This window comes from Brassica oleracea, chromosome C2, assembly GCF_000695525.1.
Source record: "Brassica oleracea var. oleracea cultivar TO1000 chromosome C2, BOL, whole genome shotgun sequence".
Taxonomy (NCBI): Eukaryota; Viridiplantae; Streptophyta; class Magnoliopsida; order Brassicales; family Brassicaceae; genus Brassica; species Brassica oleracea.
The window spans coordinates 49,754,922-49,773,308 of NC_027749.1; the positions used below are offsets into that span (position 1 = coordinate 49,754,922).

Sequence of the window (18,387 nt, forward strand, 5' to 3'; positions counted from 1 at the left end):
AATATTAATTATTATTATTACTAATTATATCATATGCAGGTATTAACTCTAGAATAATTAAATGTTATTATTATTAAGTATATTATAAATGGTTATATGCAGCTATAATTATATATTGATGGAATAAATATATTTTCGAAATTATCCATATCTAATAATATTTTGATGGAATTAAAAGAGAATTAAATATCTTGTTAGGGTATTGTTATGAAAATACAAAAAAAAATAATGTAAGCAATTTTTTAAGAATGATCAATTTAAAATATCACACATGAAAAAAGTCATGACTTCTCTTTTAATAGTATAGATATATTAGAGAACACTTTTTATTATAAAGAATAAAATATCAACTTTAACGGGTTTACCCTTTTCAAAATGAATACTGGCAAAATGATCAACTTGTAACTTCTTTTTGTTTCAGTAATGATCAAATGAAACATGTAAAAACGATATATCATGTATATTAAAAAAAAAACAGTTTTCGTAGATTTGACAAAAAAAACTTATTAATTTTCCATGTAACCTTTCTCTTTTATAATTTTATATAACAATCTAGGTTTGGACGTTTAGAGGTGTTGGATTCGATTCATTTGATTTGGATTTTTGGTGTTATGTTTATAAATCACATTTGGATTTTAGTAATTATTGAGTCGAGTTCGGTTCGATTCTTTCTGAGTTCGGTACGGATCAGTTAATAAACAACGTCTGAAATCGTCTAAAAATATTTTTTTTAACCAAAAAGTCGACAAAAGCATAATCAAAATACATAAATTATTCACAAATTAAACTATCTAAACTAGCTAAAAATATTTAAAATAAAAAATACAACAAACTACAAAAATCTATAAAATAGTTTAAAACATCTAAATTACTTTAATAAATATATATATATAAATATTAGGGTCATTTAGCCGAATATACAAAATGGAGTCGGTAATTACCTATGTATGCAGATTTTGAAAATATTTGCATATATGGTAAAATGTTGGACTTGGTCTGGCAATAAGACCCTCAGCACCGTGTAGAGCCCCTACGATATGTAGTGTAGCTGGATTTATTGTGGATCAAATTAAATTATTAAAATATATAAAGTAATTTTTTTTTCTTATAACTGAATATCACTAAATTGTAATTGTAACAGAGATACAAGAATCCAAGATCTCTCAAAAAAAATTTTTGTAAAAAGACTTTCAAATTATACTACGAAAAACATACAATGTATGGTTGAACAACCATAAAGTTTTAGAAAGTAAGATGAGACATGCCTCATATTGAACCAAACATTAGCTTACAAGAGAGAAGACTTATGATTCATAAGCTTAATGAAACAAGAGAAGGATGAAACTATTAGGAAGATGGCAGGTGGTTTCCGCGGCCTCGGCGACCTCTTTTACCCCTTCCTCTTACCGTTTTCCATTTCATATCTTGAAATTTTTGAAGTGGTTTTATTGGCCTACCACCTCGAGACATGTTGAGGTTTGTCGTAGCTTCACTCATAGACCCTTCTCCATCATCTTGCACAATATGAGAAATTTGATTGGTAGGAGAGATGTCATGTGCATGAGAGTGTGGAGGGACCAATGAATTGTCCATCGAAACCAAGTTGGTCTCAAAGACAATAACATGAGATGAAATTTCTTCCATAATAGTGGTTTTAGTTGGAGCAGATGGTATGTCTGCTAATGGTGAGGAAGTGAAATGAGAGTTGGAGCCATTGGCTATATGTACCTTAGAGTGAGTGGGGTTGTTTACTGGAGTAGATAGATGCTTCGGTTCAACATTCACTTGTGACTCCAAATTTTCAGCTTCTGATACCAATTGATCTGATGCAACAGTAGACTGAGCTAGTATCTTTCCCATTTCAGGCTGAGGTTCTTCAGCAGTGGACCTTGTTTCCACGTTCGAATCAACAGCTGGAAGTAGACATCTTTTTTCCTTATGTCCTAAGTGTCCACACCTGCCACACACACTTGGAATCCATGTATACTTAACATCCACCAAGTAAATATTACCTTGTTTATCATCCAAGGCAATTTGCTTTGGAAAAGATTTGTCGAGTTCTACTTCAACCAACAACTTTGTTTTTCCCAAACAGGTCGGATCAAGTCGAGGTTTATGTGTTTGCATAGACTCACCAAGTCCTGAAGCTACGTGGCTGAGACCCAATCTCGAGTCTCAAATTTTGAGGAAACCAAACATACAAAGATCGTCATTATTCAAGATTTTATTGTCTTGAATTTAACAAACAACAGCTCAGAAATTTAGCAAAAACTTCTACATGAGTTTTCACCGCGTTGCAGAAACACACCAAACAGAGGAAAAAAAGTGAGCTTTTTCTCCAGCTCGAAAGATGGAGGCTGAGGAGATGCGACATGGATTTTAGGAAATAAATGATATGGTCAGCATACAAGGAGAGAATACCAAGCAGATCCATTTCTGCAGGCTATTTTTTTCTTTCACGGTGGCTGAAAAAACTTCGGGATCAGCATAAAAGATCCACCGGAGGGGAGGTGTTCGGAGGAGGGAAACATGCGACGGGATGGTGGCTTCCGGGGAAAAAGCTTGTGTAGGTGGTTAGAAGGAACACAACGGTGAGAGGTGGAGGCTCAATCTGAAAAAATAAATACAGATACTTTGTGAGTTATGGGGATGGAGAAATCAAAAGTCTGTAGTATATATTTTTTTTTTTTGTAACACAGTCTGTAGTGTATACATAAACCCAGAATAATAGATACAATTTACTTCAAAAGGATTAAAAACCTTTTGAAAGATCAAGATTTTTGGGAAGAGCAGAGAAAAAAAAATAGTAGAAAATATTAAGATATATATTTTGAAAAACGTCACGATTGGAGAAAGAGTAAAAATTGTTTCAGATTAGCAAAAAACGTTAGAGAGAGAGAGCAAGAGATAAATAGAAATAGATACGTAATAGATAGGTCATATATTTTGTCAGATGAGTAGGATAGTAGTGTAGTTGTAGGGGCATCTAGGTAAAATTGTACAGTTCATTTCCATATAACTAATTTAGGTTATATTTGTAGTCATCTAGTGCGAATACCCTAAATATTAATATGTCTAACTAATTTTGGATATTTTCAAATTTTATTACAGGTTTTGGTTCGGATTGGATTGTACTCGCATTTTAAAGTACTAAGCTCTTAAATCACTTTGGATATTTTTTTATAACAGTTCGATTAAATTTCAGTTTTTCGATTCAGAAATTTTAATTTGGGGTAAAAACGCCCAGATGACAAAATGAGGAGGAGGACTTCGATTTCTCTCAGTCGAACCATTTTTTTCCAAAACGACAAAATGACTTGGACCAAGAGGCATTAATCTACTTGTATATATAATATAATCTTACAAGACTTTTTTTTTTCGACAATCTTATAAGACTATATATTTATAGAGTTATCGTCTTTACCTACTTCCTTCGACTAAAATTTTAAGTAAATAAAAACCTTATCCTTTCTCTCTCTTCTGCCATTGCTATTCATACTATTCTACGACTATGATTTGATTTGAGGATCGGACCGAGAAGTTTATGAGACAGAACCTCAGGAGCCAAGATCTTCAAACCGTGATATCCGACCAAACCGGTAAGAAAGCCCTGATCTGGTGATCTGAAGATACGGTGATGGCAGGAGGAGGACCAACTTTCTCAATCGAGTTGTCTGAATACGGAAGCGATATGCCAACGACGGAGAAGGCTTCCTCCTTCTCCTCTTCCGGTGATATACCAAACGAAGAAGGAGCCGGTTTGAGCCGTGTCGGAAGCGGAATCTGGTCAGGACGGACGGTGGATTACTCGTCGGAGAGTTCATCATCGATCGGAACTCCGGGAGACAGCGAGGAAGATGAAGAAAGCGAAGAAGAGAACGATGAGGAGCTAGGGTTGGCTTCAATGAGACCTCTAGAAGATTCTCTCCCAAGCAAGTAAGTTCATTTTCATTTTTTAAATGTTATCTTCTTGAAACAAAAAAAAAAAACTAATTAGAGTTCTTGATTTTAAATCAAGAAGAGGTTTATCGAGTCACTACAAAGGTAAATCAAAATCGTTTGGTAACTTAGGGGAGATCGGGAGTGTGAAAGAAGTACCGAAGCAAGAGAATCCATTGAATAAGAAAAGAAGGTTACAGATCTACAACAAGCTGGCGAGAAAGTCGTTCTACTCATGGCAGAACCCTAAGTCTATGCCTCTTTTGCCTGTTCATGAAGACAACGATGATGAGGAAGGAGACGATGGAGATCTGAGTGATGAAGAGCGAGGAGGAGATGTTCTTGCAAGGAGACCATCGTTCAAGAACAGAGCATTGAAGTCTATGAGTTGTTTTGCTCTGTCAGATCTGCAGGAAGAAGAAGAAGAAGATGATGAGTGATCAATAATTCAAAGATTTTTTCTTTGTTCATAGTTTTTTAATATAATTTTTATTTGGTGGAGCGAATTAATCTTATCTTTTTATTATTAATTCGGGAAATTAATTATAAATTATGTCGACTGGAGGAAATTAATTAGTGCGTGCTCCTTTCTTTCCGCTTAGCTGTTTTCTTGTCCTTTTTTCATCTCCACATTATCGATTCTCCCATATTTATTTTTATTTTATTATAAAAAGGACTAGTCAATATTTTGCATCGAGTGCTAGATTAGATGTACTGGGGACTGTTGTGACAGTACAATGTAGCTATTTAGTACGGTAATAAATGATTTTGGGAGTGTCTTCTCATTCCTTTCAGTTCTTGTTTTTCTTCAGTGTTTCCTGATTCTGGATTGGTTCGATGCTCAGTTGTGTTGTCATGCGACCATTTTATCTTGTCCTAGTGATTCTCATTGGGTCTCCTCTGCTTCCAAAGTTTGTTTCGCTCTTTGTTGTGGTATTCAGGTAATCTTCTAAACTAGAGTGGGAATCTCGAGTTGTCCATTTCCTTTTAACATTTAGTGGTTAATGCCTATTTCAACATCGGCCTAGAAAACTCTCTGTAGATATTCATATCATTGTCTAATTCTCTTCGTATGTTTTGGATGTTTTTGGTACGTTTCTAATTCAGGGAAATCTTAGCTTCGTTTTTGCCCGTTGATTTTAGTTGTTTGAGTTCAAATTTTTACCCATTTTATTTGGATAGTTTCTTGGTTGTTTGAGATCAAATTTCTTACATAAAAACTGTTTGAAGTATTTTTACTGGGGAAGTCTGGTTCTCTTTGTTTCTAAATTTTTTGGAGTTTAAAGGGGCTTAGAAACACATAAAAGCAATCTATAACAATTACTCCCTCCGTTTCATATTAAGTTTCGTTTTAGAGAATTTTTTTTGTTACAAAATAAGTATCGTTTTTTATTTTCAATGCAAAATTTATTAATTTTATGCAAAATTTATTTTTCTATTGGTTGAAATATGGTTAGATGTATAGGTAATAATGTTTTTTATAGGAAATGTACAAAATTAATTGTTTTCTTAATCCGTGTGCCGAAATCTAGAACGACACTTATAATGAAAGAGATGGATTAGTTTTTAATAAATTTTAGGATGATATAAATTCAAAAACTTTTACCTGCAATTAAGACTTTTCTATACGATGTAGAATTATAGATCCGACAAAAACATTATCTTCAGTCTTAAATAAATAAAAAGACAACAACTTTCTAATTATGTAATTGCTGAGGGCTAGGAAAGTAAATGTTTGTTGCTGATACAAGACGTGCACCCTCTTCTTTTTGTTCTTCATTGTTACAACAGCGATTGCTTATTATATCTCATTTTCCGACAACTGTTGGAACAAAGAAAGAAGAGGCTATACGGACTCCTACGAACACATAGTACTAAATTTTACTCCCTCCGTTTCTCTGAAAGTAAGATGTTTTAAGATTTTTATTTGTTCCACAAAAATAGATTTTTTATATGTTTAAGCTATTTTTTTATATTTTAAGAAACATTAAATGAAAATATTTGAATTGATTAAATTTGATTGGTGAAAAGTTATTGGAAAGTGTATAAATTAAAAGAGAAATTAAATTATAAACATTTATTGAATTCTTAATAAGCGTGAAAACTTTAGAAAATCTTACTTTCAGGAACAAAGGTAGTACTAAATTTGTGTCGTGCCATTTGTGTTTGTTGTGTTAAAGTTAACGGGAACTCTCATGTGCGTGGGACAAACTTCCTCATTGGAAAGCCACCACAAACTTGTATCATTCGAAGTCATACATTGATCTGTGTAAGATATTGAAAAGCAGGTTGAGTAGCATATGGTAATTATTACTATTAGGCTACTTATTTATTCTTTAATGAAAGGTTTATAATCATATTTTCTAAAGCCACTTTGAACTTGGTATTTTTTTTATAGAGATTGATAACAGTTGCTTGACCATCACATGTATCGTATGATTCGTGTTACTTGTTAGTATTTGAAATATTATTATCCGGATTGAAATTCAAAAAATGCTTGTTGTTGATCAAAAATATAATTACTAATAGAATACAAATGTTTATATTGAAAAATAATAAACTATAAAAAATCAAAACTAAAACCGAATACTCCCTCCGTTTTCTAATATAAATCGTTTTAGAGAACTTTTTATGTTCCAAATTATATGACGTTTTCGGTTTTCGGTTTTCTAGGTAAAATTTATTAACACTTAATGTTATATGACCAATGATAATATATCTTTTATTTTATTATTGGTTGATTTGTGGTTATGTAAATAATTAATGATGTTTTTGTTTAGAAAATATAAAAAATTAATGATTTCTTAATCTATGTGCATAATTCTAAAACGACTTATATTAAAAAACGGAGGAAGTATTAATTAGTAAGAACAAACAAAAACACTTTATGTCCAAAAATTACAATACTAATGAACGACTAAATTAGGGGTGGGCGTTCGGGTACCCGTTCGGGTCGGGTATAGAGGTATAGAGGTACAGAATCCGTTCGGGTATTTATGTACTTCGGGTCGGGTTTGGGTATTTTTAGTTCGGGTTCGGTTATTTCGGATCGGGTTCGGATATTTAGATTTTGAAAAAAAAATTAAATTTTTCACTTCTCAAATTTCTTGTATTTAAAAATATAACTTTCACTTAACTAATTTCTTATTTTTAATAGATTGAATGGTTAATAGATTTGGACATAACATTTTGAAACTAAAAAGACATTAATTTGGTTATTGTTTTTAAATTTTGGATGCAACTTTTTGTTAATTCTTGAAATAAAAAGTTTGATATGCATTTTAAGTGAGTAGCAAATCATTTTCTCCGTAATTCTATGTATATCATATGAACTTATAGTATATGTAGTATCAATATAAATCTATATATATAAAAGAGAGTTTTCTCTCCTCTTAGTCATGCCACATGGGATTCCATGTCATAAACTCGGAGTCTGAAAACGCGACACCTGTCCTGTTGGTAAAAACTCACCGTTTCATGTAAGGTGTGGGCTGGTGCGTTTCCGTTATGCGTTTCTTATGATTTAGTGGGCCTTATTTTAACTACCGTGATTCAACCCAAAGACAGCTAGACTTGCAGCAAGATTTTTAGGGTTCTCTGTTCTTCTTCGACAATTAAATGAAGATTCTTTTTGACTAAAAAAAACCAAGAGTCTTCTTCTTCGATCTCTGATACAACTATAGAGTTTCGATGTCTTCAATCCACGTTAAGACTCGCTCTGTGAATCTTCGATCTGGCGTTCTGTCTTCTCTTCAGAGTAACGAAAACTTTTTCTCCTAATTGATTCATCCCCATCTGAATCGATGGATGATCAACTCTTCTGAACATCGATCCTTTTTTCGATTTGAAGTCAGGCGATGTTCTTCAACCACGTCGGGAGCTGATGGGCGTGTATATGCTCTTACTGGATTCAAAGTTATTTCTTTAAAAACTCATGTTCATATTGTTCTTGAATTCATGTTCATCGTTAGGTTAGGTTACTCTGGCGTGTAATCTCAACATTATCAAGGTTTTGAATTTAGATATTTTTTAGGTGTTTCTGTTCGTAAACTCATGTTAATAGTGTTCTTAAACTTTCATTTTAATTAAGACCAGTCTGTTTTTAAATCATGTTCATATTGTTCTTAAACTAAACTCATGTTGAAAGTGTTCTTAACTCATGTTCATATTAATATATAAATTGTTTGTTGATTATGCTTCCTTTCTTAATGTGTTTCAGGCGACCCTCGTGCTGGCCACTGTGAATGTTAATAGGCTAGCAACTTACATGCCTTATCTCAAAGCGGGTAATCATAACTTCCGGATTTCCTACTCCTCCCTGTTGATTAGATTCAGTGATGCTAACTCTTTGGATGAAATAACCGAACCGGCTTCACCCACACCTGAAGAATGTTCCAGGTTACGTAATCACACGAGATGCTTGGTCCTGCCAACTCACACTCAACTCCCAAGTATTCTTCCTATAATCTGTTCATCTATATAGCAAGATAAAATATTTAATATTCATTATCACACACATATTGTTTGTGAGCTAACTGCGGTTAAAATTACTGTGAGTGACCCACCCCAAGACAAGAACCGGATGATGGCAACCATTAAAATGGATAAGTATTTTACTATTTCAGATTAAACCCTTCAACTTTGCATATCTGATTTCTTACTCTTTTTTTTGTAATAGTATATATTAAGCACTTTGATACATGTTTTCCAGTATCAGTGATGTTTCCGTGACGTTGAGTTTATTCGACTCACAATCTATTAAGTTTCACACCAAGCTTGAGGCCGTACGTGGTGATCCACGAGCGGTTGTTGCAACCAGCATTCATCCAAAAATTGTGGGAGTTATTTACTTATTCTTTATATTTTAACGGTCTGCTATCGTATATATGCTACTTAACACCCTCACCACATCTTCACTTTTCAGGTCGTTTGTTTCTCAATGCCACATCATGGACACACATCTATTTCAACAAGGAGACTAATGTTGGGGAAAGATATTTTTACAAGTAAGAACTTTGTTGATTATTAAATGTACGCTTCACATTGACTATGTTATATAACTTATTAAACACTAAACCTGTCGGGTTACTGTCCATTTATGTAGGCTGTTCTATAGCGACACTGAGCATGCATCAGCAGCTCCACTGCTGAGGGGCTATGCCAAGGTCGAGCCTCTGACTATAGCTGAGCTCAATGAATTCGGTGACAAGAATGAAGAAGAGCTCAGGTAGTACAACTAGCTTTAACATACTATAATTTCCATTTTCAGCACTCTGTATGTGATTTTGATATTCCAATAATGTAGGATATTTATTTTATCTGTATCGGCATGATCACCGGCATCAAGATAGACAAAGGGTTGTGCTACGTTTCTTGCTCCAACTGTACCAGGAAGCTTCAATGCACTGTCTCAGCCTTTACATGTTTTCACTGCAACAATACTAATGCTGTTGGTGTCCTTCGGTATGTATAATTCCGTAGTATGTTGTTTACATTCATTTTGGTACCACGTGTAGGTCTTAACTTTTTATAAACGTTCACTGTCTTATAGCTACGGTGTGGAAATGGTCATTGCTGATGATACTGTTGTAGAGTCTATTTGTGTGTTTTGACGGGGTAATGACGAAACTGCATAACATGAGAGTCTATGAAGATGATATGTCTGGTGCCAACTCAGTACCTGCTAAGGCAGCACCAAATACAGGAGCAGGTCCAAGTGGTGTCAACACAACTAAGTCTCCAGCAAGGATGTTCTAAGATGGTCAAGAAAGCACTCAAGTCATAGATAAAAATAATGGGAAAATCGCATTTTTAACCTTCAAAGTGACACTTTCTAGCACTTTAAACCTCCAACCTTTTTCACTAGCACTTCAATACCTCAACCCTCAAAACTTATCATATTAAACATTGAAGTCGTTTCCCGCGCTTAAGCCTCCAGGCGATTTGACGGTATTGTTCACGCCGTCATCCTCACTAAAAACGTGTGTCGTTTTTTTAATTAAAAAAACACCAGATACGTTTTTTTTATCTTTTTTATCTGCTCTAAATCGAATTGGGGATCTAGGGTTTACTCAAAATCAAAATCAGAAGGAGAAAGCTCGATTAAGTGATAGGAAATTTCGTGAATCAAAGCAAATATGGGGTAAGGGTCCGCAAGTCATCGATTTGATCTATTCTTTCAAAATTTTCGAGTTTTACATTCGTTTTGTCTCTCGAAATTGTCTAAAGTTTAAGCAATTGATTACAGGGAAGCAACAGAAATGAAGTTAAAGATTCATTTTGGAGGTTCAATGAAGAAGGATGGTGAAGGATATGTGTATGTTGGTGAAACGGGCACCAAAAATGTGGAGTGGAAGATTGACGAGATCACATGGGAGAGGTTCAGTCTGTTTTGCAAGGAAGATTCACTGATACGAGCACCAATTGGACTGCTTTGGTTCAAGTTCGAGAAAGAGGAGATGAAAGACCTGAGATATGCATATGATTACTTGGATGAGGAGATGCGTATACTTCGTTCTGCGGGGAAGCTAGGAGTAGATGTTGTTGAAGTGTTTGTGGAACACATACCAAACACCAAACAAGACGAGCGTTCGTGTAGTGATGAAGATGAAGATGTTGACAGACCAAAGGAAGACGATGAGCCTGAAGAATCAAAGGATGAAAATCCGACTATTCAAGATATTCCGGCTGAGATTATGACTGGAAACGAAGCTGCCACTGGTGAGAATCAGAATGAAAATGATGATGTGGGTGATGAGCTTGTTGTTGATGCAGCAGATGGTGGTAGCGACAGCAGGTTTAAGTCTATATTTGATGAAGGTATGAAAGCAATACCAGATAAAGAAGCATACGGAGAAGGCATAAATGAGGAAGAAAAGGATGATGACAGTGAAGATGAAAGGGCTCCTGTAGATGTTGAATATCCTGATACGCCCGTAGATTCAGAGGATGAATGGGAAGGATGGAATAGAGAGAGAAGAGGGAAAGGGAAAGTCAAAGAGAAGGACAAATACCATGGAGATTATGAGAAGCCACCTTACATATGGCTATTTCAGAAGTTCAACAGTGGGTTAGAGTTCAAGGATCAACTGTTAAAGTATTCTATGAATACACAGTATGATGTGAAGATGGCGAAGTCAGAATCTTGGAGGATTGCGGTTGTTTGTTCCAATGAGAAATGTAAATTTCGGGTATATTGCTCAGTAGAGAAGCCTATTAATAGGTGGATGGTGAAAGTGTGTCACATGAAACACAATCATGGTAAATCAAGTCGAATCTCCATGTTGAAGCAAGGCGTGATTGCTGGTTTGTTTAGAGAAGAGTTGCGAAGGAATGTCAACCTCCCGACATCAGCGATTAAAGATGCTATAAAGGAAAGATATGATATCGTGGTGCCTATAGGTAAGTGTTATAGAGGAAGACACATAGCCTTGGGTACAATCCTTGAAGCACAGACAACGCAATTTGGCAAGTTATGGGATTATGAAGCAGAGTTACATAGATCAAATGGTGGTATAAGCACTGAATTATGCACAAGAGAGGCTAACGGTGTTCAGATGTTTGACTGCTTTTATATTTGCTTCAAGGAATTACGTGAATCATGGAAGAGTTGTTGTAGACCTGTAATAGGTCTTGATGGATGCTTCTTAAAGTGGGATTTAAATGGAGATTTGCTTGCAGCAGTTGGTAGAGACGCTGATAACAGAATGTTTCCCATTGCTTGGGCAGTTGTAAGAGGGGAAAACAAAGACACTTGGGGCTGGTTTGTGAAGAAGCTAAAGATGGATCTCGACTTGGGGAATGGCAAGGATCTGACCATCATTTCGGATAAACAAAAAGGTCTTGTTCATGCCATACAGTTGGAACTCTCTGATGCAGAACACCGCATGTGTGCTAGACATATTTATGCGAATTGGAAGAAGCTTGGGTTTGCGAGATCAGAGTTTAAATCTTTGTTTTGGGGAGTTGCTTACAGCTACACTGAAGGAGAGTATGAAGAGAAGTTGAGTCTATTAGAGGCATATAATGTTGTAGCACACCAAGAGTTACTCAAGACGGACCCTAAGAGGTGGTGTAGAGCATATTTCAGAGTTGATTCACACTGTCCTGACGTGCATAATAACTTATCTGAGAGCTTCAACAGAACCATAAAGATGGCAAGGGCGAAACCCGTGATAACTATGTTGGAGGACATTCGGAGACAAGCTATGAAGAGGAATTCAAGGTGGTGGTTTATGGCAGATAAGTGGGATACTATTGTTACACCAATCACACTTGCTTTATTGGAGAAAGCAAGGATTGCCAAGAAATATTGTTTAACACTACGAAGCAGCTCAAGTTTGTATGAGGTTAATGAGTGTGATAATGGTTACACAGTGAATTTGGCAACACATCAGTGTGCTTGCAGGCGATGGGATCTTACTGGTATACCTTGCAAACATGCTGTCTGTGTGTTTGATGATAATCAAGAAGACCCTGTGAAGTATACATCCGAGTATTACTACACCCATAAGATGAAGAAAACATACAACGAGAACATCAAGCCCGTCAATGGTGAAAACTTGTGGAAGAGGCTAGGAAAACCATCAATAGGAATACCAGAGTTAAGGAAGTCAAGAGGTAGACCAAGAACAAGAGAGAGAGGAGAAAAGAGCCATTTGAAGACCTTGAAAACGCTGGAAAATCGACAAGACACGGACGTGTGCCCAAATGTAGCTGTTGCCTTCAGATGGGTCACATTAAAAGTGGTTGCAAAAATGAACAAGTGGTTTATGAGGGTCCAAAGAACAAACGTGGACGACCTCGTATACATACAGTGGTAAGTGACTCGTATACTCTTTAATTTATACACAATGCATCTATGTTAACATATTATTTTTGATTCAGGGTCCGCCTAAGCCTCCTTCAACAAGAAGAAAAAGAACAAGCTCTTCTCAACCTGTTCAAGCTGCTGAATCATCCTCTCAGATACCAACTCACTCTACTGCTCCACAGCCATCAGTTTCATCCTCTGATCCAAAGCCTCATGCCAAGAAAGCTCCAAGAGGACCTCCTTTGAAGGTAAGGAAGACAACTAATATTCATCATGGTGTTGGGACATTATGGAGTCCATTCACAAATCGACCTTTTGAGGTGCTTGGAGATCGAGTTTATGATAGGTCCGACCTAAACCCACAACCTCCTCCACAAGAGTGATTAAATCTATGTATGATCTTGATGTTGTTTATGTGCCTTCTCGGAATCTGTCTTTTTTTGTGTCAATGACTTTTGTTGTTCACATGACTTGGAATTTGTCTTTTGTTGTTCTCATGACTTAAAATTTGTCTTTTGCTGTTCTCATGACATGACTTAATGTAGTTTGTTTGGTTTGGATTTATGATCTTGATGTTTTTTTACTTTATATGACAAAAATATAACATTGAAACATAATAATCATCTTAGTCTTAACACCTTCAAACAAGCATAAATAGTCATAACATCAAATAGCTTACATAGTCATAACATAGTCATAAAATCATCAAACAACTTTGAATAACCTTCTACCACTTCAACACACCAATGAAAACACCAAGAACAACAGTGAATCCAACTGATGACGTTATGAGAACATTGCGATACACTCTGCTCCTCTCGTTTAGTATCAGCACCTCCCTTTTGAGCCCTTCACATGCGTCACATGCTTCAGTTTTTTCCTTCAAATCTGTTGAATTTGGTCCCATGTTTTCCCTAAGTGCTCTTATCTTGTTCCTCAGACTCTTAATCTCCTCTCTTTGTTGGCGATTAACATTTCTAGCACCAATCAATGCATCACGCTGCCATCCATGAGGCTTCTCAACATCATACCACTGAAAAAAGTTACAACAATCATATTCATCTCCAGTCTTGCGTTTTTCGCAGCTATAGAACCTCCTCCCGGGATTGTCATCAGTCCAAGCTTGAACAACGTTTGCTAAGCAGTTACAATTGCAAACCACACCTTTTTCGTTTTTGTACACAACGTTTGATGAACTTGAAATGTGTGCCATCTACACATATACAACACCATTATCTGATATAAACATGTAAAAGAGCTTCTACACAACTTGATATACATGATTCACGAAGTGAAACCAATTCTAACTCAGACAATTATCGCGATCTACACATATACATGATTTACGAAGTGAAAAACAAAGCCCAGAAACAACTTGCTATACTAAGATGCTTAACAAATATTCAATTGAGACGATTTACTCTGTTCGAATCTCTTGCTCGTCGCCAATTATCGAGCTTTCTCCTTTTGATTTTGATTTTGAGTAAACCCTAGATCCCCAATTCGATTTAGAACAGATAAAAAAGATAAAAAAACGTATCTGGTGTTTTTTAATTAAAAAAACGACACACGTTTTTAGTGAGGATGACGGCGTGAACATTACCGTCAAATCGCCTGGAGGCTTAAGCGCGGGAAACGACTTCAAGGTTTAATATGATAAGTTTTGAGGGTTGAGGTATTGAAGTGCTAGTGAAAAAGGTTGGAGATTTAAAGTGCTAGAAAGTGTCATTTTGAAGGTTAAAAATGCGATTTTCCCTAAAAATAATGATAGATTTGACATGAGTATTTCTTCTTTGAATAATGTTTAGGTTTTTTTTCCTTTGTTTTTGAACAAGTTCATTTATGTTTCCCTCTTCTTTTGGGTAATCTATGTTTGGTTCAGACTCTCTTTATAAAATATGTCTCAGTTTCCAAAATTGATGTATATGTAACTCACTATATATTAAGACGGGCGACTATTGGTCCCAACTATTTGTCTGTAGGAAACAAGTGTTTCACCATCATCTTCGTATAACCGACTTACCCTTAATCTAGAATCCAAACAATAAGCAAACGTTTTGAATGATAGTTAGTACCAGCTCCATCTAAATCCAATATATTGATCATTTCCTAAGAATTAGTATGTACCCGTCGAGTTAATTCATTTTATAGCCTCTGCTAATTCCCTATATCTTTCGACAATTCTCTGAAATCTCAACCTACAATCACAAAAAAAACCTCTTTATGGTGAAGAAAACATCAAAAGAAAGAGCTCGAACTGACACCGGGGAGCCGAGTACAAGCAACCTTAGTCGTCTGGTCGTAAGCACTGAGTCACCTAACGCTACGAACGTTGCTGATGACTCCATCTCAGGTTTGTACAGCTAATCTAACTTTAAAAAACATATTATCAACCATTTTTAAAACTCTGTACCAACACTTATCTTTATCCTCATTGACGATATGTTACTCATACAGAAAACGCTGCACAGTTGTCAAGACAGAACCGAATGCTCCTACGATCATCAAAATATGTTAACATACAATAAAATTTGACTTGGAATTTACAAATAATTTATTTACATAATCCAGAATAGTTTTTTTTTTGAACTGAGGCTTCATAATTCAGAATAGTTAATCTTTTAATTAAAAGAATTTGAATATTATCGTGACATCATATTTCTAAAGAAACCAGCTAAATTTTAAAATATTACTAAAAGCTTAAATGTAAATTAAAGAAAGTATTATAATATATATATCTTCATCATCTTTATTGTTTTTAGGTATTTTTGGTTCTATAAAATATAACCTTATTTAAAATATAAAAATCAGCAAAATTGAACAAAAAACATTAATAATAATATTATTCATTTAATAAAACAGCAAAAAATTAAATTAAAACTGTAAAAATTAAGAAACTAATTGAAAATAATTAATAAAACCAAATTGTTTACATAATAGTAATAGTAAACACATATAACTAAGCTATAAAAGTCATGAATTAGTTATGCATGGAGGGTATCTTCTTTACAACTGGACAACAACATTAAACGAATTGAAATATTTGAAATGGAATTTTATAACTCTACATTTAAGTGTGAATTTATAATATAAACAATTTCCAAATATAGCAAAAAAAAAACAATTACCAACCAATTATGTATTCAAAATTATCACAAAATAACTAGAAAGCACCACCAACATCGTATACACCCAATATAATAGGTTATACGCCACAACCTACTTAATATAGACAAGAAACATCAAAATCATACATAATTAATTTTAATTAACATACATAATCCCTTTACACACCAAAGTTCTTAAAAACCAAAAACGGTATAATACATTTCTCTTGCAAAAGCTTATAGAACACACAGAAAAATAACATACAATTCCATAGATATATACATCACATATAAAGCATATTCAGCGCGTAGCGCGGACCGACCCTAATATTTTATATAAAATGAGAGATGTAAACTATAAATATATGGTTAATTATACATATTCGGTTGTCTTCGGATATCCATTCGGGTTCGGATATTACCCGTTCGGATATCCAATCTCTCCTAATTCAATACATGTTCGGATATTTTGCTACTTCGGTTCGGATTTTGGTTCGGGTTTTTCGGATCGGGTTCGGGTACGGCTTCGGATATCGGATAAAGTTCCCACCCCTCGACTAAATCATGATCCCACATTAACACTCTATGATGACCCTTCTCCCACGTGTAGTTTAATTGACCCACAACCAAAGCTTTTCTAGTGGATGTAAACTAAATACATGAAATTATTAATCATCGTTCTTCCTTTAAGCCTGTATATTCATAGACGCTTTAAAATAACACTTGCATCCAAAAAATTAGTGCTCCAAACTATCAGCTTCACATCCAGATGTCCATTAAACCATTAAGTTTTGCTTCATAATAGAATTTCTTGGAGTTAAAAGTAGCTAGTTATTCTTCAAGTCATTGCATATATACACCAATCCATTCAAACATATGACTAATTAAGTGCGTGTATCTTTGTTCACTCGAAAAGAATACAATTCACGAGTTAAAAACTATTACAATGGCATATGATAGTTAGATAGAAAGAAAAATTAACATCGAACTCGAAGCTAAAGATAACACTGTTGGTTAAATTTCTTGTTGTTGTGTTATAGAGATCACTTAGATGCAGCAGTTTCATAGTCAATGACTGTTTGAAAAGCTCCAGCAAGAGCCAAAACTTAGTTCTTCCTAGAGTTCTCTTGAATCTTACTTGCTATTACATCGTTATAGTCTCATGAAGATTCTTTCTTACCTATCACTACTTCGCTCTTGTTTCCTTCTCCTGATTTTTCTTCTTTAATTTAACTTTCTCATTCTCCTCTTCTTCAACCTTTTCCTTGTCCTCTTTGTTCACTTCGTTTTCTTCTTTCACTTCTTCTTGTTCTTCCGTGGTCTCTTGGACACTCTCAACTTCTTTCAAACTTGTATTGATATCAACCTTCTCTGAAGTATCATCTTCATCAATCTTCTTTTTAACCTCTTCATAGAGTTCACCGTTGTTCTGTTGTTCTTTCTCTTCTGAGTCATCTTCATTCATTAATCTTTCTTCTTCTGCTTTGGCAACAACAATCTCTTCCCCAACGGGGGAAGTAGCCAATGTTGGTCCATCAAAGTTATTCTCTTCACCGGATTCATAATCATGCACAACCGCTACATGCACCTCTATATTTTCCTCTTCGTCTTCGTCTTGTTCTATATCATCACCAACTTGTACATCACTCTCAACCTTGAGAGTCTTCTCTTCATCTTCCTGAGTAGACGACAAAGAAGAAGTATCTAAAGCAATCTCTTTCTCAGGTGCTTTCTTTGCTGTAACATCTTCATGACCTTCCTTTTTGCTCTTCAAAGAAGTACTACTACTGCTCAACCCGCTCTTCTTTGGAGCCACATGCGGTGATTTCACAATAGTACCTCCTCTTGGAAAACATCTGCTTCCATGGAAAGAAGAAGAGCGTAGAGCTGGGCAGGTTTCTCTCTTGGAAAAGGAGAGACGTGTAGGGTTTTTTTGGATACGTGGAGAAGAAGTAGAAGGAGAAGTCAAAGAAGATGGAGGTCGACCAAAGATCTTCTACGTAGAAGCTTCTGGTTGTTGTCCTCAAGACTATTGTTGTTCTTCTTTAAGAACTTGACTGGTCTTGAACTGATTGTTGGTTTCAGATAGTTTGGCAATGGCTTCTCCGGTTTCTGATCAGACCCATCTTCTGATGACACCGATGAAGGTTGCTCTGGTTTACAACCGAGAGATCTTGTTTTGTCCAGTTTTGCTTTTGTCGTGGTTGACGTCGTTGCCATAACCTCAAGAAAATATAGATCAAAGGGAAGACCAAACAAATATATATTTTGAAGGAAGAGAAAGATAACGTATATATCAAGGAAACGAATCTACTTGGAAAGAAACTAGGGTTACTATAAATTGAGATTCAATGGTGATGGTGGTGGAGGCCACAATCTCCTAACATTTTTTTAAATTTAAAATACATTAAATCAACGTTATAAAACTATTTCGATTATTATGGAACCACCGCTGACTTTTGATAGTGCCGTTTCTATTTATACAAAGAACACCTTAGTCCTAAGAGCCTGATATTTTTAGTTAAAAGT

At 35.2% G+C, this 18,387-nt stretch overlaps 2 protein-coding genes and 1 pseudogene across 6 annotated transcripts; 2 read left to right on the plus strand and 1 right to left on the minus strand.

Annotated features, from left to right (window-relative positions):
- Positions 1 to 3,389: 3,389 nt before the first annotated feature.
- LOC106327355 lies at positions 3,390 to 4,590 on the plus strand. 2 transcript variants are annotated; one of them, XM_013765492.1, is made up of 2 exons: positions 3,390 to 3,936; positions 4,019 to 4,590. In XM_013765492.1, the coding sequence occupies exons 1-2, from the start codon at positions 3,638 to 3,640 to the stop codon at positions 4,377 to 4,379; spliced, it is 660 nt and encodes a 219-aa protein (XP_013620946.1). In that variant the 5' UTR covers positions 3,390 to 3,637; the 3' UTR covers positions 4,380 to 4,590. The 2 variants fall into 2 exon arrangements, with proteins under 2 accessions (XP_013620946.1, XP_013620947.1); XM_013765493.1 differs by having other exon boundaries at positions 3,396 to 3,936; positions 4,022 to 4,590.
- A 1,442-nt stretch (positions 4,591 to 6,032) lies between these two features.
- LOC106327354 lies at positions 6,033 to 13,269 on the plus strand. Of its 4 annotated transcripts, none has more exons than XM_013765488.1 (10): positions 7,502 to 7,696; positions 7,790 to 7,854; positions 8,159 to 8,225; positions 8,328 to 8,774; positions 8,864 to 8,945; positions 9,044 to 9,166; positions 9,245 to 9,402; positions 9,491 to 10,081; positions 10,187 to 12,757; positions 12,826 to 13,269. In XM_013765488.1, the coding sequence occupies exons 8-10, from the start codon at positions 10,077 to 10,079 to the stop codon at positions 12,995 to 12,997; spliced, it is 2,748 nt and encodes a 915-aa protein (XP_013620942.1). In that variant the 5' UTR covers positions 7,502 to 7,696; positions 7,790 to 7,854; positions 8,159 to 8,225; positions 8,328 to 8,774; positions 8,864 to 8,945; positions 9,044 to 9,166; positions 9,245 to 9,402; positions 9,491 to 10,076; the 3' UTR covers positions 12,998 to 13,269. The 4 variants fall into 4 exon arrangements, with proteins under 4 accessions (XP_013620945.1, XP_013620942.1, XP_013620943.1 ...); XM_013765489.1 differs by having other exon boundaries at positions 7,790 to 7,830; XM_013765490.1 differs by having other exon boundaries at positions 7,794 to 7,854; positions 8,159 to 8,774.
- A 3,632-nt stretch (positions 13,270 to 16,901) lies between these two features.
- LOC106326766 lies at positions 16,902 to 18,078 on the minus strand (annotated as a pseudogene).
- Between the last annotated feature and the right edge of the window lie 309 nt (positions 18,079 to 18,387).

Bases quoted from the DNA above. Each gene is read 5' to 3' on its own strand.
- LOC106327355 (XM_013765492.1), top strand. From the start codon at position 3,638: ATGGCAGGAGGAGGACCAACTTTCTCAATCGAGTTGTCTGAATACGGA. The intron at 3,937-4,018 runs GTAAGTTCATTT...TTTTAAATCAAG, and splicing joins GAAGATTCTCTCCCAAGCAA to AAGAGGTTTATCGAGTCACT.
- LOC106327354 (XM_013765491.1), top strand. The intron at 12,758-12,825 runs GTAAGTGACTCG...TTTTTGATTCAG, and splicing joins GACCTCGTATACATACAGTG to GGTCCGCCTAAGCCTCCTTC.